The 20,303-nt window shown below is 69.5% G+C and overlaps 4 protein-coding genes across 5 annotated transcripts; 2 read left to right on the forward strand and 2 right to left on the reverse strand.

Moving 5' to 3' along the window:
- Window positions 1-628: 628 nt before the first annotated feature.
- Window positions 629-1,808, reverse strand: NPB (neuropeptide B). Its single transcript, XM_070060143.1, has 2 exons — window positions 906-1,808; window positions 629-825 (listed from the first exon to the last, which is right to left on the reverse strand). The coding sequence occupies exons 1-2, from the start codon at window positions 1,128-1,130 to the stop codon at window positions 697-699; spliced, it is 354 nt and encodes a 117-aa protein (XP_069916244.1). The 5' UTR covers window positions 1,131-1,808; the 3' UTR covers window positions 629-696.
- A 396-nt stretch (window positions 1,809-2,204) lies between these two features.
- ANAPC11 (anaphase promoting complex subunit 11) lies at window positions 2,205-4,308 on the reverse strand. Its single transcript, XM_070060144.1, has 3 exons — window positions 4,174-4,308; window positions 3,924-4,043; window positions 2,205-2,461 (listed from the first exon to the last, which is right to left on the reverse strand). Exons 2-3 carry the CDS (start codon window positions 4,030-4,032, stop codon window positions 2,316-2,318), a joined length of 255 nt encoding a protein of 84 aa, XP_069916245.1. The 5' UTR covers window positions 4,033-4,043; window positions 4,174-4,308; the 3' UTR covers window positions 2,205-2,315.
- On the forward strand, window positions 4,307-7,106 carry ALYREF (Aly/REF export factor). Its single transcript, XM_070060138.1, has 6 exons — window positions 4,307-4,696; window positions 4,953-5,084; window positions 5,745-5,892; window positions 6,417-6,480; window positions 6,556-6,727; window positions 6,815-7,106. The coding sequence occupies exons 1-6, from the start codon at window positions 4,460-4,462 to the stop codon at window positions 6,827-6,829; spliced, it is 768 nt and encodes a 255-aa protein (XP_069916239.1). The 5' UTR covers window positions 4,307-4,459; the 3' UTR covers window positions 6,830-7,106.
- Window positions 7,107-15,191: 8,085 nt separating this feature from the next.
- On the forward strand, window positions 15,192-17,933 carry ARHGDIA (Rho GDP dissociation inhibitor alpha). 2 transcript variants are annotated; one of them, XM_070060136.1, is made up of 6 exons: window positions 15,192-15,324; window positions 15,997-16,210; window positions 16,301-16,384; window positions 16,510-16,586; window positions 16,663-16,726; window positions 16,933-17,933. In XM_070060136.1, exons 2-6 carry the CDS (start codon window positions 16,021-16,023, stop codon window positions 17,130-17,132), a joined length of 615 nt encoding a protein of 204 aa, XP_069916237.1. In that variant the 5' UTR covers window positions 15,192-15,324; window positions 15,997-16,020; the 3' UTR covers window positions 17,133-17,933. The 2 variants fall into 2 exon arrangements, with proteins under 2 accessions (XP_069916237.1, XP_069916238.1); XM_070060137.1 differs by lacking the exon at window positions 15,192-15,324 and adding an exon at window positions 15,665-15,795.
- Window positions 17,934-20,303: the final 2,370 nt, after the last annotated feature.

A 20,303-nucleotide genomic window follows, 5' to 3' on the forward strand; every position in this document is an offset into this window, starting at 1 on the left:
GGGGCTGCGGGCTCTGCGGGACGCCCAGCGGGGAGAGGCCCAGGGCAGCCTGCTCCCTCCCCTCCGGGAAGCTGGGCCTGCCACCGGTATGCCCACTCCCGGCAGCTGCCCTGTGGACTTGGGGCACGGGCATGGGGCTGGGACTCAGGCCCTTCAACTCTGCTTCCTGCTCCCCACCCTCGGGGCTCAGCTCGGCCAGGAGTGGGGACAAGACAGGGGCCCCGGGGCCAGAGCCGGTGAGGAGAGGGGGGCTGAGGGGCAGTGGTCGCCAGGCTGCTCCCCCACCCCCAGATCCCGTGCCCAGTGCTTAGGACTGTGGAGCGGAGGTCCTGGGGGCCTCTGGGGCAGTGGGGGCATCTTTGAGATCCCGCTCAGGTTTAAGCCGGTGGATGTGCTGCCCCCAGCAGGGGGGTCCCGGAGCTGGGTGTGGAGAGGGGGCTGGGCTGTCCGGCCAGAGAAACCAGGGGCCTCGAGGTTCTGCTGAAGGTGCCCATTGCGCCCATGTCCGGCCTCTCTAGGAAGGCCTCCTCCCAGCAGCCGGGGGGGGGGGGGCAGGCCCCACCCCAGCGGGAGGGCCGGGTGGGGACAGCACGGAGGTGGGGGCCCTGCCGGCAGCAACTCCCCGGAAGCAGCTTCACTCCCATTTATTGGTTTAGCACTACAGGGCGGGTGGGGGCCTCCGCGGGGAGGTGGGGGTCAGGCCCGGGGGCAGCCCGCGGTGCTCAGTGACAGGAAGACGTCAGCCTTGCACTGGAAGGTCCTCTGGCCGGCAGGCAGGTGCACGCAGCTCTGCAGGTCTGGGGTGACATCCTTGACGCACAGGGCCTGGGGGGAAGGGGAGGCTCAGGAGGGCGCCCGCACCGCCTCCCACCCCTCACCCCTGCACTCCCCGTGCCCACACTCACCAGGCTCTGCAGGCTGGGACGCAGCTCCACGGAAGCCCCTGCCCAGCTGGGGAGCTCCGAGCGCCGTGCGTGCGGGGACCTGCGGAAGCTGGACAGAAGCCCCGCGGCACGGCCCACCGAGTAGTGGCCAGGCCCTGCAGCCGGCCGGTACCACGCATGGCCAGGCGGAGCCAGCAGGAGGCACAGCGCCAGGGCGGCGGCCACCAGCGTAGTGGGCCGGGTCATGGGGAGGCAGGCGGCAGCAGGCAGTGGGGATGAGGCTCGGAGCCAGCTTTATATCTGGGGCGGGGTGGGGGTGGGGTGTGTGCCTGGTGCCTGAGCTGGCTGTGTGCGTGGGCGGCGTGCAGGACCGCAGGACGCGCGATCGTCCCCAAACTGGAGGAAGGAGGCGGCTGGTTGAGTGCCTGCAGGCACAGGGAGCGCGGGTGGTTCCCCCGCCCCCAGGCCGACCTCGGGCTTCAGGTCCCGCTCAGCCTGGCAGGCGCCCAGGAAGCCTGGCTGCGCTGAGCCCCAGTTCTCCCGAGACCTCGGGGGCAGTGAAGGGCCAGGCAGCCCTGCGCCCGCAGCTGGGGGTGCACAGGGAGCAGGCCAGACCCCAGACTTGTGGAAGCCAGGCTGGGGGACGTCAGCAAATGACAGGGCTGTTGGCAAGGAGGGGTTTGGGCTGCGGCAGGTGACACGGGGTGACGGGGAGGACCCTGCAGGGCCCCTCGTGCAGGGCCTGGGAAAGCAGACCAGTGTGGGTGGCGGGGACGCAGCTGGGGCTCCGGGTTAGAGCCTGAAGGGGCAGGGGAGCTGTGTGACCCTGCGGGGCTGCCCAAGCCCACACCCGAGGGCATGCTCAGCGTCCCAAACCCAGGGTGTCCCTGACCCCCCGGGGAGGGTGCCCCTCACTTCCCAGCACCCGCCCCAGGCCCCAAGTTGTGCAGCTATACCACGCGCACCAGGTGTGTGTGTCTGCAGAGCCCAGAGTGTCCCGGGGCTCCCGGCCCTGGCGGGTGGCCCTGCAGGTGCCTCCTCCGAGGACAGATGCCCACGCTGTGCCTGGTGCCGGGCAGAGCCAGCAGGGGCCCCTGGACACGGCCTGCAGCAGCTGCCAAGCACCCCGGGGTTAGGGCTAGTGCTGCCCACATGGGGGGGTCAGCGCCCCAGCTGGAGCCGTCTCAGGCCACGCAGGGGGGCGCGGGACCCTGCCCCAGGCCCTGTCTGGTCCTGTGTTCCCGCTCCGCCTGCGCTGTGACTCAGGCTTTGCCGGGGCCCCCGGGGATGTCTGCTCCCGCGTTTCCAGATGAGACAGGGTTCGGCGAGGCTGAGTTTAATGAATTTTACTCCCGAGAGCCGGGGGGCGCGGGGGGCGGGGACGGCCGGGCTGCTGCGCGTTGGGGGGGCAGCGCGGGGGCGGCCGGGCGCTCACTCCTTGAACTTCCACTCCTGCCGGCACATGGGGCAGTGCTGCTGCACCTGCTGCGCGTTGAGCCACTTGAGGATGCAGTGCATGTGGAAGCAGTGGGAGCACTGGCCCCAGACCAGCGGGCAGTCGTCTCCCGGGACCTTGCCTGTGGAGGGGCCGGGCACGCGGTGAGGGGGCCGCCACCGGGACCAGCCCCCCCCCCCCCCGCCTCACTGGGAGCCCAGGGAAGCGAGATGGCGCCCACGGCAGGGCCCTGCCCCTCTCCTGCAGGCACGCCTGGCGGGCAGCGTGGTCACCTGCTTCCTGGAAGCCGGACACCTGCGCACGGGCCCGGCCCAGCAGGAGCCCTCCAGACCCAAGCCCCTAGACACGGGGAGGGCAATACAGCGGGCCTTGGGGACACTGCGTGTCTGTCGGCCAGCAGCACCACAGGTGAGCCTGGGAAGGCTGGCTGTGTCCCGGGGGGACACCCCAGGCTAAGGCTCACAGCCCACTGCCTGCCCCCAGCCCCACGAGGACCCCCGGGGCCTTTCCACCTCTGATCTGCTGGAACCACGCTTCTGGCCACGGAGAAGGGCTGGGTCACACCCAGGCACGGGGGCCCTGTGGACCAAGGTGCTGCCCTGCCTAGCGATGGTCCCTCTGGGCTGCGGCCACAGCCAGCAGGCCCTGCTGTAGCCAGCGCTGAGTGCCTGGACGCCCCTCACAGGCCCAGTGCCGGCCACGCGAGAAGACACGACAGGCAAGGCCACGGTTAGAGACACTGCCTTGGTTAGAGACGTGGGCTCGGGCAGCTTCCTCGGGACTTGCCGAGGTTAACAACGTTGCTCTGAAAGGTGCAAGCCCTGGCCTCGGGCTGTGTCCCGCCCTCCAGAGCAATCTAAACGCTGAATAACGCCAATTGCTAATCTCTGCTACCAGGAAAAGCCAATCAAAGGGCCGGCCTGGAGGGGATGACCCCGGGGCACGACAGAAGAGGGTGTGGAGAGAAATCCACTCCCAGAGCCCGGCACCCACCCACCGACCCAGTCCCGGCGGGCGATCGCTCCTGATGAGCTCTCTCTCCAGCCAGGGTGGAAGGAAAAACTAAACCACAGTTAGGGGCCCGCGCTGTGGCACAGCGGGTAAAGCCACCGCCTGCAGCGCCGGCATCCCGTATGGGCCCCGGTTCGAGTCCCGGCTGCTCCACTTCCCACCCAGCTCTCTGCTGTGGCCTGGGAACGCAGTGGAAGACGGCCCGAGTGCTTGGGCCCTGCACCCGCGTGGGAGACCCGGAGGAGGCTCCTGGCCCTGGGTCGGCGCAGCTCCGGCCGTTGCAGCCATGTGGGGGGTGAACCAGCGGATGGCAGACCTCTCTCCCCGCTCTGCTTCTCCGTAACGGATTCTCAAGTAAATAAGTAAATCCTAACAGGCGCCGCGAGCCGCTGCCACCGCGCCCCAGGCGAGGGCGGTGGGGGCTCCGCAGATTTCTCGGTGCAGGGGCCGACGTGCGGCCTCCTCCTCCCGTCCGGGCAGGGCAGCGGCGATGGCCCTGCGCCCCCGGGGGCACCCGGGCGGCGTTCCGGGCCGGCCTCGCGCTCTCCGCGACCGCCCTTCCGGGCACTCACAGTCGGGGCAGCAGCCGTTGAACGCCATCCGGCAGATGCCGCAGTTCTCGTCGTTGGCCACCCAGAGCCAGGTGGCCACGCCGTTCCAGCACTTGATCTTCACCCTCATGGCGCCGGGGCCTGCGGGCCGGGAGGGGCGCGCGTGAGCCGGCAGACGCCGCGACCCCCGGCCGCCGCCGCCCGCCGACCCCGCCCCTCGCCCGCCCGGCCCCGCCCCCCGCGGCCGCCCCAATCCCCGGCGCCCTCGCACCTTGTGCGACCTGACCGCGCGCCGCCCCGCCCTTCCGTTGGCGGCGCCCGCGTCCGCGCGGGAAGGTATAAAAACGACCGCGGCCGCGGCCGGCAGCTCCAGTCCGCGCCCGCCCGCTCCGCGCGCACTGCGCACGCGCCCCTCCGCCCCGCGCGCGCAGCCGCCGCCCGCCGCCAATCAGCGCCAGCGCCGAGGCCGCGGCGCCGGAAGTCCGCGCGCGCCGCCGGAAGTGACGCCGCGGCGTGCTGACGCGCGGGATCGAGCTGAGGCCGATTCGGCGCCCGCCATGGCCGACAAAATGGACATGTCTCTGGACGACATCATCAAACTGAACCGGAGCCAGCGGGGCGGCCGCGGCGGGGGCCGGGGCCGCGGCCGGGCCGGCTCCCAGGGCGGCCGCGGCGGCGGAGCGCAGGCGGCCGCGCGCGTGAGCCGCGGCGGCGGGCCCCTCCGGAACCGGCCGGCCATTGCCCGCGGCGCGGCCGGCGGCGGCGGCAGAAACCGGCCGGCGCCCTACAGCCGGGTGAGTGCCGGGCCGGCCGCCGCCGCGGGCGGCGGGGGCGAGCGGGGCCGGGGGTGCGCGCTGCGGGGGCCGGCGGCGCGGGGCGGGCCGGGCGGCGGCGCGGGCGAGGCCGCGCGGGGGAGCCGGCCGGGCGCCGGGGCCTCCTGGGGTCTTTGTGTGGCCGGGGCGCGCGGGGCGGCGGGAAGTGCGTGGGGGCGCGCGGGGCGGCCTGCGGGGAGGCTCACGCTCCGCCCCGCCGCGGCGCCTCCTCCCGCAGCCGAAGCAGCTTCCCGACAAGTGGCAGCACGACCTGTTCGACAGCGGCTTCGGGGCCGGCGCCGGCGTGGAGACGGGCGGGAAGCTGCTGGTGTCCAACCTGGACTTCGGCGTGTCGGACGCCGACATCCAGGTAAGCGGCCGGCCGGGGCTGGGCGGGGGGCCGAGGCGGGCCGGGCCGACCCCGCGAGCTGGCAGCCGGGCGGCCTCGGACCCGCGTGGGTGCAGCCTTTCTGGTTTCCCGCACTCTCTTTTGTCTTTTTTTCCCTTTTGCTCTGAGCCCAGGGGGGCTGGCTCTTGCCTGGGGCTGACTGGTAGGAGTCCGCCTTCGGACGGCCGGCGGACGCTGGGCCTGAGCGCTGGCTTTTTCTAAGGTGGTCTCTGGCGTCCACTGGAAGCCGCTCTCGGTGACCTCCTTCCCGCTGTGCCCGCGGCCGGCGTGTCCCACTCTGGTTCCCTCTCCGACGCCCAGCCTGCCTGGGGTCAGGCGGCTCAGCAGCACTTGGCTGCGGGCGTGGGGCGGAGAGGGAGGGGGAGCCAGCCTCTGCCGGGGGCGGGGGCGGGCCGGGCAGCTGCCCCCGCCGCCCTGGGCGCAGTCAGTTTGCTGGAAGTGACGGCAGACGCGGGCTTTGCGATTCCATCCCCTGCAGCGAGGCGCGGATACGCAGCGGCCCTGGGCCCCGGGCGCTCTCGGAAGCTGCTGTGTCTGCGGCCCGGCCCTTCCCCCGCACCCCGGGAGACGCCCCACGGCGCTGGGCCTCCGGGGCCTGGCTACAGCTCTCTGTCTGACCAGGAGCTGTTCGCGGAGTTCGGGACGCTGAAGAAGGCGGCCGTGCACTACGACCGCTCCGGCCGCAGCTTGGGCACGGCAGACGTGCACTTCGAGCGGAAGGCGGACGCGCTGAAGGCCATGAAGCAGTACAACGGCGTGCCCTTGGACGGTGAGTCCGGGACGGGCTCGCGGAGTGGGCGGCCCCGGCCCGTAGCAGCGGCTTGCCCTCTGGCTGAGGACACTTTGCATTTGCCCCTTTGTCTCTCTCTTCCATTCTGCCCCGCACATCGGGACCAACCTCTTGTGAACCCCCATCCAGCAAGTACACCCTCCCCTCAGCTCCTTCCGGAAGACTCACTTCTGTGAAGCCTTCTCAGAACCGCCATAGTACACCTCTGAGTGCGGGGCTGTAGTCGTAAAGACAAAGGTACCGGTTCTTCTTCGTCAGGCCGCCCACACCTGTCCGCCCACGAGCACCCCGGACACCACACCTGACCAAGCAGCCCGAGGATGAGGCGGTGTCGGCGGGGCCGCTGCCCTCGCCGGAGCCCCCGCCAGGCTCCAGGCCACCTCCCCGACGGGGGCGCTGGACACACGAAGGCCCTTGCCAGCGCCTGCATGGAGCGCAGGGCGTGGAGCCGCTGGGCGCTCCGAGCCGCTGGTTAGAACGGGCCCCTCTCGCTCTCCGCACAGGCCGCCCCATGAACATCCAGCTCGTCACGTCACAGATCGACACCCAGCGGAGACCGGCACAGAGGTGAGGCGCGGGCCGCGCGCGGGCCGGGCGGCCGTGGGGGCCTGCCAGTGTCTGAGCGAGCGCCGCTTCCCCCAGCATAAGCAGAGGCGGCGTGACCAGAACCCGCGGCCCCGGGGCCTTCGGCGGCGGCACCCGGAGAGGCGCGCGTGGCGGCAGCCGCGGCAGGGGCAGAGGCACCGGCAGGAGCGCCAGGCAGCAGCTGTCTGCAGAGGAGCTGGACGCCCAGCTGGACGCCTACAACGCCAGGGTGAGTCCCGCGGGGCCGGGAGCGCGGCTGGCCCGGCCGGCCCGGCCCGGCAGCCCCTGGTGAGCTCCCCTCTGTTGCCCTTTGCAGATGGACACCAGCTAAAGGAGGCGAGCGAGCAGAGCGGGACCGACACGGCGTCCCTGTGCCTGGCGGGAGGGCGGCCGGCGCTGTGTGGCCAAGGATGCGTTTGTTTCTTTTGTGTTTTAAAATAGGATTTAAGAACTCATGTAAAGGCTTTTTTTTTCTTTTTCTTTTTTTTTTAAATTCTGAAACAGACCTGTTTTGTACTGAGTTATTTTTGGGATAAATTTTACTGGTTGCTGTTGTGGAGAAGGTGGCGTTTCCACCTTTGCCATAATAAAATAGAGATGTGTGTAGAGCGGCACTGCCTGGTCCATGCCCTGGGGCTGGTGTGGGGCTGGAGCTGGGCGAGGCGGGGGAGGAGCTCGAGTGACTGCGCCTGCTGTGTGCCCTGGGGGAGGGTGTGGGGAGGAGCAGTGTGACCCCGCCTGCTGTGTGCCCTGGGGGAGGCATGTGGAGGAGCACGCGTGACTGCGCCCGTGCTGGGGGGCGTGGGGAGGAGCTCGCGTGACCCCGCCTGCTGTGTGCCCTGGGGGAGGTGTGGGGAGGAGCACGCGTGACTGCGCCCGTGCTGGGGGGCGTGGGGAGGAGCACACGTGACCGTGCCCGTGCCGTGTGCCCCGGGGGAGGTGCGTGTGACAGCCACAAGAGCCCGGGCCGTCCTCTCCTTTGGGACGTCCTGGCTCAGAGAAACGGGTGCACGGTTCTGGCTTCGGTGCCGTCCGCAGGGTGCGCAGCAGGAGGTGCCGTGTCCTCGTGCGCTGTCGTCCCCTGGGAGACCCCACAGGCCGTGGGTGCTCAGGTCCTGACAGGAAACGGCCTCACGTGTGCGTGACACTCTTGTAGACTTCATTTTTGTGAAATTTCATTTATTTGAAAGGCAGAGTCAGGTAGACAACGTGGATTTTCCGTCTGCGGTCACTCCCAGACGTGACCACGACAGCCTGGGCTGGGCCAGGCTGAGGCCGGGAGCCCGGAGCTCCGTCCAGGGCTCCCACTGGGTGCAGGGCCCCGAGCACGTGGGCTCAGGATGGCGGCCGTGGCGGCAGCTTCACCTGCGCCCCCGCTGTGCTAGCTGGCGTGACGGGACCGCCTGGGAGCAGCTTTCTTAGTTTGGGCCGGTGCTGGCCCGAGGCCTCAGGTGCAGAGGGCTGGCTGTGTGCGTGTTCGGTGACCCAGGAAACTGGCAGGGGCAGGGAGGAGAGCCCGGTGCCGCTTGTCGCCGGCCGGTGCAGCATCTGAGCAGAAACGGGCCGGGCACGCGGGAGGAGCTGTGCGTCCTGTCCTGAGCTCCGCCCCCGCCCCGCACCAGGAAGCCCGCATTGGGGCAGCTGGCAGGGGTCCCCGGGCCGTGCTGTGGAGGCACTCCCCTCACGGCGTGTGACGGACGGTGGCCGTCAGCTGTGTCACTGTGGACCCGCGCTCCCTCGCGAGCGTCCAGCTTCGCGCCGGCAGGGCCACCTCTGGGTACAGAGGGGTGGTGTGGCCGTGGCCTCAGCCACCCAGCAAGGGGAGCATTGCTGGTTTTCTGGCCCAGCTGGGGCAGGAGGGAGTAGGTGTGCGAAGAAGATGGTTTGGGAGCCAAGCTGTCCTGAGGACGTGGCCCGTGTCCGGGGGCAGGGTGGGCTGAGGGCGCCAGGTGCAGTGGGAGTCCAGCCCGGGCGGGAGCCCTAGGAGAGGGAGAGGAGCTGACCTCGGGGTCGCCGCGCTGTCCACAGCACTAGGGGCGCCCTCCCGGGGCCCGGCGCGAGGCGTGGCGTCGCCCTGTTGGTGCCTGCTGGTGCTGTGGCCCTGGAGGCTGGGGTCTGCCCGGCCGTCCTTACGGCGCTCTGAGGCGGCCCCGAGGGCTCGCTGGAGCGCGGGCTGAGCACCTGGCCGTGGCCGTGGCCGTGGGTCGGGATGCTGGGCCACACCTCCTGTTTGTAGTCTTACTCCAGGGACCAGGGGACCGCCGAATTTTCTGTCTGAACTGGGAGCCTGTGAAGGGAAGGAGGGGGACTCCAGTGATGACGAGCGGTCAAGGGCTCGTGGGCCAGGCCCGGCTGCCGGGGCCCCTCCCCACAGAGGCAGTGTCCAAGGCGGGAGAGGACGCAGTAACCGTTACTCTGCGGTGTCTCCACGTCCAGGGGCACTGGGGAATCACCGGGGGGGCTGGAAGCCGGTGGCGCAGTGACGGCCCCGTGGGACTCCAGTGGGGCCTGGGGCCCCCGTCCTGGCCCGCGCAGCTCCGCCTGAGCCTAAGCTGGTCCCAGCTTACGTGGAGAGCAGCTGGCGGGCACAGGTGCTGCTGGCCTTGGCTGGTGTGATCTGAGGCCGGCCGGCCAGTCCGGACCTCAGCCGTCCCCTCCCGTGTGTTTGACCTGACACGGTTGAGGGCAGGCCCCCCTGGATTCGATTGCTGGGCTCAAACACCCTGGTGACGGCGCGGGTCCGAGCGGGGTCCGAGCTGGTAACTGCACAGGCAGCGGCGGTCAGGTCAGGTCAGGTCAGGAGTGCGGAGGGCGGAACGGGTGGTGCTGGGGTAAAGCCCAGTGTGAGTGCCGGCCCTGGGTGCACCTGAGCTCTGCCCTGCAGAGGGCGCTCTGGGAGAAAGGCCGCACAGGGAGCAAGTGCAGGGAGCACAGAGGGCTCCGCTGCGGGGGCACAGAACCTAGGTCTCGGCTCCGCTGGGGGGGCACAGAACCTAGGTCTCGGCTCCGCTGGGGGGGGAACAGAACCTAGGTCTCGGCTCCGCTGGGGGGGCAGGGCCTAGGTCTCAGCTCCGCTGGGGGGGCACAGAACCTAGGTCTCGGCTCCGCTGGGGGGGCACAGAACCTAGGTCTCGGCTCCGCTGGGGGGGCAGGGCCTAGGTCTCGGCTCCGCTGCGGGGGCACAGAACCTAGGTCTCGGCTCCGCTGGGGGGGAACAGAACCTAGGTCTCGGCTCCGCTGGGGGGGGAACAGAACCTAGGTCTCGGCTCCGCTGGGGGGGCAGGGCCTAGGTCTCGGCTCCACTGGAGGGGGTGCAGGGCCTAGGTCTCGGCTCCACTGGAGGGGGTGCAGGGCCTAGGTCTCGGCTCTGCAGGGGGGGAACAGAACCTAGGTCTCCGCTCCGCTGGGGGTGCCAGGGCCTAGGTCTCAGCTCCACTGGAGGGGGGGCAGGGCCTAGGTCTCGGCTCTGCAGGGTGGGGGCACAGAACCTAGGTCTCCGCTCCGCTGGGGGGGGCAGGGCCTAGGTCTCAGCTCCGCTGGGGGGGGCAGGGCCTAGGTCTCGGCTCCGCTGGGGGGGCCAGGGCCTAGGTCTCTGCTGGGGGCGGGGGAGCGCACATTCCGATCTGGCCCCGTGCTAGGCTGTGAAGTAAGCAGCCCCTGGTGGACATCGGCCAGACTGCGGGCAGCCGGGGGACTCCTTGCAGATGGAGACCTCGTGGTCGGCTGTTCTATAGTGTGTGCGCTGTGAGCTCTCCCCAGAACGTTCCGTCACCATCACCACCCCTGAAAGAAACCTGGGCAGGCAGTCCCCGCCCCCAGCCTCTAGCCAGCACCCGTCTGCACGGTGGGTCTGGGGGTCGCCTGTGCTGGACACAGCACGTTGAGTGGGATCATGGGACACGTGTGCCAGGGCCGTGCGTGTGGCGGCGTGTCCTGAATTCCGGCTGTTCAGTGCCACGTGCCGGGGTGCGGGGCCATCTGCTGGGAGCGTCTTCGGTTCTCTGTGCCGTAGAGTGACTCTGTTTTATTTTTTAAGAAATGTTATTCTGTTAGAAATTTACATTTGTCAGAAAGAGCGGTTTTGGCTTTGTTGTGTTTTTTACATTTTTTAAACCCAGATCATTTACTGTGTGAGTGATCGCTGAAGCTCTCGAGATGAACCGGATGCACGGTTGCGGTCCTTGTGGCCCAGGTGCCGGAACCGCTGCGCGGCGCCCAGCGACGGCCTTGGGTGTTGGCCTTGGCACTGCAGTTACCTCTTGGTCCTGCCGGAGGTGGACGTCTAAAGGTGGTGGCCTCCCACGGGCCGTCTTCCCCACTGGAGGGAGAGGGAACCCAGGGACCTAGAGCGGCCGGCCCCACAGTCAGGACCCGTGCCAGCTCTGCGCCTTCGTTTTTTTGTTTGTTTTTGACAGGCGGAGTTAGACTATGTGAGAGACAGAGAGAAAGGTCTTCCTTCCGTTGGTTCACCCCCCAAGTGGCCACTACGGCCGGCACTGCACCAATCTGAAGCCAGGTGCTTCTCCTGGTCTCCCATGGGGTGCAGGGCCCAAGCACTTGGGCCATCCTCCACTGCACTCCCGGGCCACAGCAGAGAGCTGGCCTGGAAGAGGGGCAACCGGAACAGAATCTGGCGCCACAACCGGGACTAGAACCCGGTGTGCCGGTGCCGCAGGTGGAGGATTAGCCTAGTGAGCCGCGGCGCCGGCCAACCTTCCTTCTATTTTAAAGATTTCATTATTTGAAGGGCAGAGGGAGAGACAGATGTTCCATCTGCTGGTTCACTCCAAATGGCCCCCAGAGCCAGGAGCTTCCGGTCCCCCGTGCGGGTGCAGGGCCAAGCACTTGGGCCGTCCTCTGCTGCTTTCCCAGGCCACAGCAGGAAGCTGGACTGGAACTGGAGCAGCCGGGACTCGGACCTGATGCTGCTCCATGAGAGGCAGGACTTCTGTCACCGGCTCACTCCCAAGATGCCTGTGATGGCTGAGGCTGAGCCGGGCGCCCAGGACTCGGTGCCAGGCGGGACCAGTAATTTCCACCATCACCCGCTGCTGCCCAGGTCTGAGGCTGCAGCCAGGCCAGAGCTGGCTCAGACCCAGCGTTCCGGCAGGGTGCAGACGTCTCAGCCACCGGGCGCGGTGCCCGCCTGCGCTCATCCGCCACAGGGGCTGGCGCTGTGGTGCAGTGCGTTGAGGCATCCCACATGGGCACTGGTTCGAGTCCCAGCTGCGCCTCTTCCAGTCCAGCTCTGCTGTGGCCTGGGAAAGCAGTGGAGGATGGCCCAGTCCTTGGGCCCCTGCACCCGCGTGGGAGACCCGGAAGAGGCTCCTGGCTTCGGATCGGCGCAGCTCTGACCTTTGCAGCCATCTGGGGAGTGAACCAGCGGATGGAAGACCTCTCTCTCTCTCTCTCTCCCTCTCTAACTCTGTCTTTCAAAATCTAAAAAAAAAAAAAAAAAAAAAAAAAAAAAAGAAAGAAAGAAAAAACTTGCTGCGGAGTTAGCCACAGACCTTCCAGGGTCCCGAGCCGTCCGCACGGCCCCTCCGCGAGCTGCTCGGTTCAGCTGTCCCGGGCGCCTCCTGTGCTCTTCCCTGGAGTTTCTCCGTCATCTTCCGTCTTTTGTGTCTGTGTCTGTGTCTGTCCAGCTGCCTGCAGGTCTCCCGGTCAGACCTCCTCCTGGGAATCTGGAGCACTTCCGGGAAGCTGGCGCTGTGCACAGCAGGGGTTCCTGAAGTCTTGGCTGCGTCTTCCCAGCAGTGCTGCAGCGCCCGCCTGGGTGTCCTCAGGTTCGCAGGCATGAGCGGCAGGAGCCCCACGCGGCTGGCGCCCATCCGCGCCCCAGGCTTTGGCGCTGGCCCTGCTCTTTCTAGCTGACCGGTGGGTGTGCCGTGAGCGCTGACTGGTGGGTGTGCCGTGAGCGCTAACCAGTGTGCCGCGAGCGCTGACCGGCTGACCGGTGGGTGTGCCGTGAGCGCTGACCGGCTCCCAGCAGCCCTGCCTGCCTGCCCGCTGTCCCCGTGGCCTGTGTGGTCTTTGCCTGGACCATGTCCCCCATTTAGCAGTTTTATCGTCTTTCACTTACAACCAGAAGTCCAACCCAGGCTTTAAGGATTTACTTATGTATTTTGAAAGAGGTAGAAAAAGAGAGCGGGGCCTTCCATCCCCTGGGTCACTCCCCAGATGGCCCCAACAGCCAACACTGGGCCAGGCTGAAGCCAGGTGTCAGGAGCTCCATCCGGGTCTCATGTGGGTGGTGAGGAACCAAGTACTTGGGCCAATTCTCTTAATTTTTTTTTAAGATTTATTTATTGAAAGGGAGCGAAATCGTCCCTCTGCTGGTTCATCCCCAAATGGATGCAACGGCCGGAGCTGAGCTTATCAGGAGCCAGGAGCTTCCTCCTGGTCTCCCATGCGGGTGCAGGGCCCCAGGACCTGGGCCCTCCTCCACTGCCTTCCCGGGCCACAGCAGAGAGCTGGACCGGAAGTGGAGCAGCCGGGACTTGAACCAGTGGGACCCCGGCCTGTCCCAGCGCTGTCAGTCGCAGCCATTTGGGGAAGGGTCTCCCCTCCCCGCCCGCCTTTCAGACAAATTGAAGGTGCAGGGGCCGCTGTGGCGCAGCAGCTGAGCTGACTGCTGTGGCCGCAGGCCACCCGAGTCCCGGCTCCACTTCCTGCCAGTGCACCAGAAACAGTAAAACGGGCAAAAACGGGGCCGGCGTTTGGCCTAGTGGCTAAGGTCACTTGCGGCCCACGGCCCACAGCAGAGTTCTTGGTCCGGCCCAGCTGGTGCGGTGGTGACGGCTTGAGCAGGTGGACTCCTCCTGGCTCCAGCCCGGGGTAGGGTCTCGTCAGGAGCAGACAGGAGCGCTGTGGACAGGGTGTGCCCGTCCCGGCGGGGGTTAGTTAGGAAACCTGGAGCCCCCGGGAGCGGCCTGAGCAGTGACCACCTGTGACCGGAGAGGAGATGCAGCACTTAGGGTGGGCGCAGCAGCGTTAGTGCCACAGGCCAGAAGGGCTTCCCAGCCCCGGATCCGGGGACACGCACAACTCGGCACCCAAGACCGAAGTTTCCGGAAGGCCAATGCACACTCAGCAGCTCTGGCTGCAGCACCCCGCGAGCTGACCCCAGAACAATTCCGTCTGGGCCAGCCCCTGGCCTGGCAGCGCAGGGCCAAGGCCTCTTGTCCCGAACCAGGGTCTCTGGGTTCCAGCCGGCTCTGGCTTCTGACCCCGGACGGCCGTGTAATGACAGGAGCCGCGGGGTCCCGCCGCCCACGTGGAGACCTGGGTTGTTTCTGACTGGGCTTCGGCCCCTCCGCTGCCGTGAGCTCTGAGAAGCCGCACACCTCGGCCTTGCAACAGAGTATACACGGCAGGCCCTGTTGCATTCAATGTTTTTATTTGAACCAGGATAACTCCATTTTTTTTTTTTTTTTTTTTTTTTTTTTTTTGAAAATCAGAGTTAGAGGAGAGGTAGAGAGAGAGGTCTTGACCATCCGCTGGTTCACTCCCCAGTTGGCCCCAACAGCTGGAGCTGCGCTGATCCAAAGCCGGGAGCCAGGAGCTTCTTCCGGGTCTCCCATGCGGGTGCAGGGGCCCAGCACTTGGGCATCTTCCACTGCTTTCCCAGGCCACAGAGAGAGCTGGATCGGAAGAGGAGCAGCCGGGACTCGAACCAGCCAGAGCCAGACCCGCCCCTGGGTGTGGGGGGGAGCAGGGGAGGCAGTGCGGCCTGGGGGGGGGGGGGCAGTGCGGCCGGGGGCAGTGGCAGTGGCTGGAGATGCTCAGGCCCATTCAGTGTCGGGGCGTCGCCCTGCCGGCCTGCTCCAGGGACCCCTCTGTCCAGGGACCCCTCTGTCCGGCGCTCACGTCCATGGAGCCCCGTCTGCCAGGTCCGCCCAACCCTGCAGGGACGGCAGAGCTGAGGGAACCCCGAGACCTCCAGGGGAGGCGGGAGCAGCCAACCAGCGAGGGCCACGCGCCGGACTCCACCCAGGTCTCCGCCACGGGTGCCAGGGACCCCAGGTCTTGGGCTGTCGCCTGATCTCCCCCAGCCCATTAACAGGAAGCTGGATGGGAAGGGAGCAACCAGGACCGTCCCGAGTGGTGCTCGAGCCACGGTGCCGGTCAGCGCTGCCCCGAACCGGATTCCGGCCGAGGAGCAGCAGATGGGGGCCGCGGTCGAGGCCCCGACAGCTCCGGGGGCTGCACTGGGGGGTCCCGTGCCAGCCCCAGCCAGGGCGCCGAGGGGCTCGCCGACGCCTGCAGCAGCTGTCGGCGGGGCGGGCCAAGCCCCTCGCGTCTCCCGCGCGGGAGGCCTGGACCGTGCACCTGGGGAGTGAACCGGCGGGGGCAAGATCTGACCTCTCTAACTCGGCCTTTCAAATAAATAAATATTAAAGAAAGAAAAGGACAAGCTTCAGGCTCTAGTCCACCCCGGGGGTCCTGACGACGCCCCCCCCCGCTCTGCCGCTGCAGTGGGCAGCTGTGTCCCCCCGCCTGGCGACCCACAGGGCCGACCGCGGGGCCTCGCAGTGGCTGGCGCGGGAGGCGTCCTGGTCCCTCGGGCGCCCACCTCGAGGACCACGCCGCCCAGCGGGAAGCGCCCACGAGGCCCGGCCCGCAAGATGGCGCCCGCAGCGCACGCGCCCTGGCCGCAGCGCTCCCGCCGCGCATGCGCAGCCCCGCCGGCCCGCCCGCCGAGAGCGGAAGTCGCGTTGACCCCGGAAGTGACAGGCGGGCGGGCGGACGGACGGGCGGGGCGGCGGACGACGTTCGTCATCTGCTGCGGGAGGGAGCGCGAGAGCTACGCGGTCGAGCCCTCCGGTGAGTGGCCCCTGCGGGGCCGAGCGCCGCGCGGGTGGGCAGCGGGTCGGGCGCGCCGGCGGCGGCCGCGGCGCGGGGGAGGAGCCGCCTTTGTCCCGCCCGCCCCGCCCTGCGCCCGCGGCGGGTCTCGGCGGGGCGGGGGCTGACAGCGGCGGCCGGCGCGGGGCGGGCCCGGGCGGGGCGGCGGCCCCACGTGCGGAGGGGCCGCGGGCGTGGGCGGGGGGCCGCCCGGGCCCCGCGCGCGCTCCGGCGGCCCTGCGTGCAGGGGGCCGGGCCCGAAGCCCCCTCCCGGGGGCCGCGGGCGCTGCCGCCCCGGCCCCGCCCCGCCCGTCGCCCGGATTGCGGGCCCTGCGGAAGTGCGGGCCCCGCCCTGGCTGTAGCCCGCGGCCGCCGCTGCCGGCCCGGTTTGTGCGCGGGGCGTTGTGCGTGCGCTGCGCTCTGACCGCCTCCAGCCCCGCCCGGAGCGAGCCGGTGGGTGCTCAGGGTTCCGGGGCGCGCAGGGCGCTGCAGCCCCTCCCGGATCTCGGGTCCGAGCCCCTCGGCGTGGGGTGGCCCTCGTGCCCCGACGCGCGGGCGCCAGGAGAGGCCTTGCGGGCGAGGGCGGCCGCGGGACGCGGGAGGGCCGTGGTGGGGGAGGCGGCTGCCGGCGGCCACAGCCCTGCGCGCCCACAGGTGTGCAGGCAGCGAGCGGCGAGCATGGCTGAGCAGGAGCCCACGGCCGAGCAGCTGGCGCAGATCGCGGCGGAGAACGAGGAGGACGAGCACTCGGTCAACTACAAGCCGCCGGCGCAGAAGAGCATCCAGGAGATCCAGGAGCTGGACAAGGACGACGAGAGCCTGCGCAAGTACAAGGAGGCCCTGCTGGGCCGCGTGGCCGTGTCCGCGGGTGAGTGGGTGTGGCCGCGGGGCACCTGTCCGCCCTCGCCTGCCCCGGCGGCCGCGGCGGGCGGGGGTCTCACCGGCCGGCTCTCCCCAGACCCCAGCGTGCCGAACGTCGTCGTGACCCGCCTGACCCTGGTGTGCAGCACGGCCCCGGGCCCCCTGGAGCTGGACCTGACCGGTGAGTGGGCGCCCGCGGCCCTGGGTGGGGCTGGCTGCCACCCTGTTGCTTCCGCTAAGTGATGTGGTGCGGGGCTGCCCCCTGGCGGGCCCTGGCGGAAGTGCGCTCGTGTGCTCCCCGCACAGGAGACCTGGAGAGCTTCAAGAAGCAGTCGTTCGTGCTGAAGGAGGGCGTGGAGTACCGGATAAAGATCTCCTTCCGGGTAGGCCGGGCGCGCCGCGGGGGCGTGGGCCCGCTGACCCCGCTGACCCCGCTGACCCCCGCTGTGGCGCCCGCAGGTGAACCGAGAGATCGTGTCCGGCATGAAGTACATCCAGCACACCTACAGGAAAGGCGTCAAGAGTGAGTGCGCGTGGCCACGCCCCGCGTCTGGCCACGCCCCCGGGAGCGAATGGGGGCAGACCTGGGGAGGGGGCAGGAGTGGCCACGCCCCGTGGGAAAGGGTCTGGAGGGACGCCTGAGGCCACGCCCAGTCTGGTCACGCCCTCGGGAAGGGCGGGGCGCCGAGGCCACGCCCCGCGCCGCTGACCGCGCCCCGCGCCCCGCAGTCGACAAGACCGACTACATGGTGGGCAGCTACGGGCCGCGGGCCGAGGAGTACGAGTTCCTGACGCCCATGGAGGAGGCGCCCAAGGGCATGCTGGCGCGCGGCAGCTACAACATCAGGTCCCGCTTCACGGACGACGACAAGACGGACCACCTGTCCTGGGAGTGGAACCTCACCATCAAGAAGGAGTGGAAGGACTGAGCCCCCCCACCGAAGTGCTGACAGGGCCCCCGCGGCCCTCCCCCCTTGGCCCTCCTGCGCCCACAGGCCCCGCCCGCGGTGGTCTGCCGTTGCTGCTTCTGCCTGTGCTGCCGGGGGAGGCCCGGCCCGAGTCTCCCTGCCCGCTGTGTTCCCCAGGTCCCCCCCCACCGCCACGCCCGCGGCCCTGGCCCTTAGGAGGGAGCGGGGCGGCCGCGCGGGAGCTGGGGTGCGTGAGGCAGCCCCATCCACTCCCCGGCCAGTTCATCTGTCGCTCAGTACCGTCTAACCATGATGCCTTAACGTGTGGAATGCGTCCCGGGAGCTGCCATTCACTCCCCGTGTCTGCCCCGCCCACCGCCCCCGCGACAGGGGAGGGGCGCCAGTGCCGCCTCCCTGCCCCCCAGCCCCCTGGCCTGGCCAGCCGACCCCTGTCCCCCGGCCGCTGGGGCGGGCCACGTTGCCAAACGCCAGGCACTTCTGTCCCGTGGGGGGGGGGCAGGCGTCCCACACCTCCGCCTGCCCTGTCCCAGCGGCCAGCACTGACCCCTCCCCCGCAGAGCCCCCGGCAGACGGTGCGGCCGAGCCTTCCTGCTCTCCGGGCCGCAGTATTTATTGCCTCTGTTCGTGCCGTCCTGGGCCCTCCCGGACCCTGCAGGACAAACCTGGGACCAAGTGCACACCGCTGGGGGCCGTCCCCGTGCCTCCCCCCAGTCTCCGTGTGGCGTCTGCCGGGCTCGGCCTCCACAGCCGCAGGAGCCCCCGCTTCTCCTCCCCCAATTGGGAAATAAACTGCCCCGAGGACCCGCGTCTGCTCGGCCCTCTTTGGGGTGGGCGGTGACCACGGCGCGGGAAACCATGGGACACTTGGGGCAGAAGTCTGCCCAGGGGCCCTACACGATGGGGTCCAGCCTCTGGCCCTGTTAGCCCAGGGGATGGACCCGGGGCTGGGTGCAGGCAGGGGAGACCACAGCCAGGGCCCTGCAGGGGCCCAAGGAGGAAGTGGATGGGGGGGGGAGAGGGTTCCTGCCCCCAGGCGTACAGGGGCGGGGGGGGGGGGCTGGCAGCAGCCCAGGCACCTGGAGAGACCCGTGGCCATTGAGGTTGCTCTCACCTGCTGTGCCTGCAGGGCTGGCGTGGCCGGGGCACCCACTTTCTCTGACCACACACCTGTGCCAGGGTGGCTTCCCCAAGGGCCGCCCCGTGAGGCGCTGTCCAGCAGCACCACAGGCTCAGGCCCTGTGCTGGGGGCCAAGGCCCTAGCAGGCCGCTGCCCGGCACCCTGACCCCACCCGCGGCCCCCGGCGCTGCCCGCTGCCCAGCTGGCTTCCTGGAAGGCTGGGGGCTCCACTGCTCCCCCAGCTTTGGCGGTCACGCCGTCGTCCAGGCACACTGCCAACGGCCAGGACTTTGCTCCGCTCCACCCTGCCACAGGACACCAGGGTGGCACCTGACGAGTGGGTGACGTGTCTCTCAGGTCCCAAGTCGAACCTGATCCTCCTGCTTCCCCCAGCCAGGCACGCCCAGGCCTGGCCCCTGCCCGCCGCCCTCCCCCGGCTCCCAGGTTTCCACCGTGGGCGGTAGGTACGGGGCTGAGACCCAGCATCGTCCTGCACTGCGGCCCTCGCTCACCACTGCCCCACACTGCCCGGTGCCAGGAGCCGCCCCGTCGCCTCTCCCAGAGGGTGGGCGAGGGGCTGGGCTCAGCCAGGATTCCACGGGTGCCTTCTCAGCGTGAGACTCCCCGGGCTGGCGTCCTGGAGATCCCCTGTGGCCCAGACGCTTCCGGCCACCGCGTGGGCACTCACCCCCGACGTGCAGCCCCTGCAAGATTTCTGGGCCCACGCACGCCGCCCCCCAGCAGCACCTGCCCCACCTCCCAGGCCTGGGGGGGGCGGTCTCGGCCTCCCCTCCAGCTCCCCAGGAACCGACTTTGTGCAAGGTGTGATAGACGCGGGCCGAAGTCCTCGTCAGGCTCCCGTGGCTCCGCTCGGCCATGGCCACCGGACCGCAGGGCAGTCACAGCCCAGCACCAGCCTGAGGACCCCGGCCTGCTCCGGGCGCCTCGTCCCGTGTCCAGCGTGAGCACGCCCTGCCCTGTGCGCTGGGGCCAGGCTACCACGAGGCCACGCAAAGGAATCGACCTCGGCCCCTTTGCTTGGCTCCGGCGCAGCCGCGAGCTGATACCTCCCGAACACCCCCAGGCTCCCGGCTGCGGTTTGTGAAAACCGTTCGTGCTGGTCGGAAAGACGTTGGCGGCCAGCGCGCCACAACTGAAGCAATCGGCACCCGGCCGCGCGGGCGGGGGAGCCCGCACCGGGTCTGGGCCCGCGGCCCACTGCCCCGCGAGGCGGGGGCAGGTCTCCAGCAGGTGCAAGCCGGCCGGGACTGGCCGGTGGAGTTCTGGTTGAGTTTTGTAGGGGAGACGAGAACTCGCTCTCCAGTACCCGGCGGGCACACCTGCTCCGCCGCCGGGGGAGGCAGCAGAGGGTGCCCAGGCCCCGCACCACGGGGGCACCAGGCCTGGCCACGGGGGAGTGGGCCAGCAGCTGCAAAGTCTGTCTCCCTCTCTCTTCCCAATAAGTCTTTAACAAACAAGACACAATGTGTCAACAAACTCTCAGGAGTCTGCACCGCGAACTGAGGCAGCCCCCGCGGGCCGGGGAGGGTCCCCGGGGGACCCCCGCCCGCGTCCTGGGAGCTGCGGTACAAAGAAAGACCGCGCGCAAGGGGCGGGCGCGCCCCGCCGTCGGACAGACGAGCGCGGGCCTCCCCGAGGCTCGACGTGCGAGAAGCTCGGCCGCGCGCTCCTCGCCAGCACCGCGTCCCGCACCCCGCACGGACCCGCCGCCGCGCGACCCGCGACTCCCAGGCAGGCGCCGCACGGGCGGCACGCGCGCCGGAAATGGCGTCACCCAGCTTCCGGCCTGCGGCCCCGAGGGCGGTGCCAGTCAGGGGTACGCGGTCCAGTCAGAATGCAACACGAGGGGTTTCGGGAGCGCAGGCGCGGCTCCGCCCCCCGGCCAGGGGCCCCGCCTCACTGCCACGTTCGACGAAGAAACGCGCAGGGTGCGCGCACCTCTCGGCCAATCAGGAGCCGCCGAGCCCGGGCTGCCGAAAGCAGCAGCCATTCCAGGCCCGCGAAAGGTGTGCGCGACGGCCACCAGTCAGAAG

Source organism: Oryctolagus cuniculus, chromosome 17, assembly GCF_964237555.1.
Source record: "Oryctolagus cuniculus chromosome 17, mOryCun1.1, whole genome shotgun sequence".
Taxonomy (NCBI): domain Eukaryota; kingdom Metazoa; phylum Chordata; class Mammalia; order Lagomorpha; family Leporidae; genus Oryctolagus; species Oryctolagus cuniculus.

Coding starts and splice junctions, on each gene's coding strand:
- NPB (XM_070060143.1), bottom strand. CDS start 1,130: ATGACCCGGCCCACTACGCTGGTGGCCGCCGCCCTGGCGCTGTGCCTC. Junction 826..905: donor GTCCCAGCCTGCAGAGCCTG/GTGAGTGTGGGC, acceptor CCTTCCCCCCAG/GCCCTGTGCGTCAAGGATGT.
- ANAPC11 (XM_070060144.1), bottom strand. CDS start 4,032: ATGAGGGTGAAGATCAAGTGCTGGAACGGCGTGGCCACCTGGCTCTGG. Junction 2,462..3,923: donor CAACGGCTGCTGCCCCGACT/GTGAGTGCCCGG, acceptor GCCCCTCCACAG/GCAAGGTCCCGGGAGACGAC.
- ALYREF (XM_070060138.1), top strand. CDS start 4,460: ATGGCCGACAAAATGGACATGTCTCTGGACGACATCATCAAACTGAAC. Junction 4,697..4,952: donor GGCCGGCGCCCTACAGCCGG/GTGAGTGCCGGG, acceptor CTCCTCCCGCAG/CCGAAGCAGCTTCCCGACAA. Junction 5,893..6,416: donor CAACGGCGTGCCCTTGGACG/GTGAGTCCGGGA, acceptor CTCTCCGCACAG/GCCGCCCCATGAACATCCAG.
- ARHGDIA (XM_070060136.1), top strand. CDS start 16,021: ATGGCTGAGCAGGAGCCCACGGCCGAGCAGCTGGCGCAGATCGCGGCG. Junction 16,211..16,300: donor CCGCGTGGCCGTGTCCGCGG/GTGAGTGGGTGT, acceptor GGCTCTCCCCAG/ACCCCAGCGTGCCGAACGTC. Junction 16,385..16,509: donor CCTGGAGCTGGACCTGACCG/GTGAGTGGGCGC, acceptor CTCCCCGCACAG/GAGACCTGGAGAGCTTCAAG.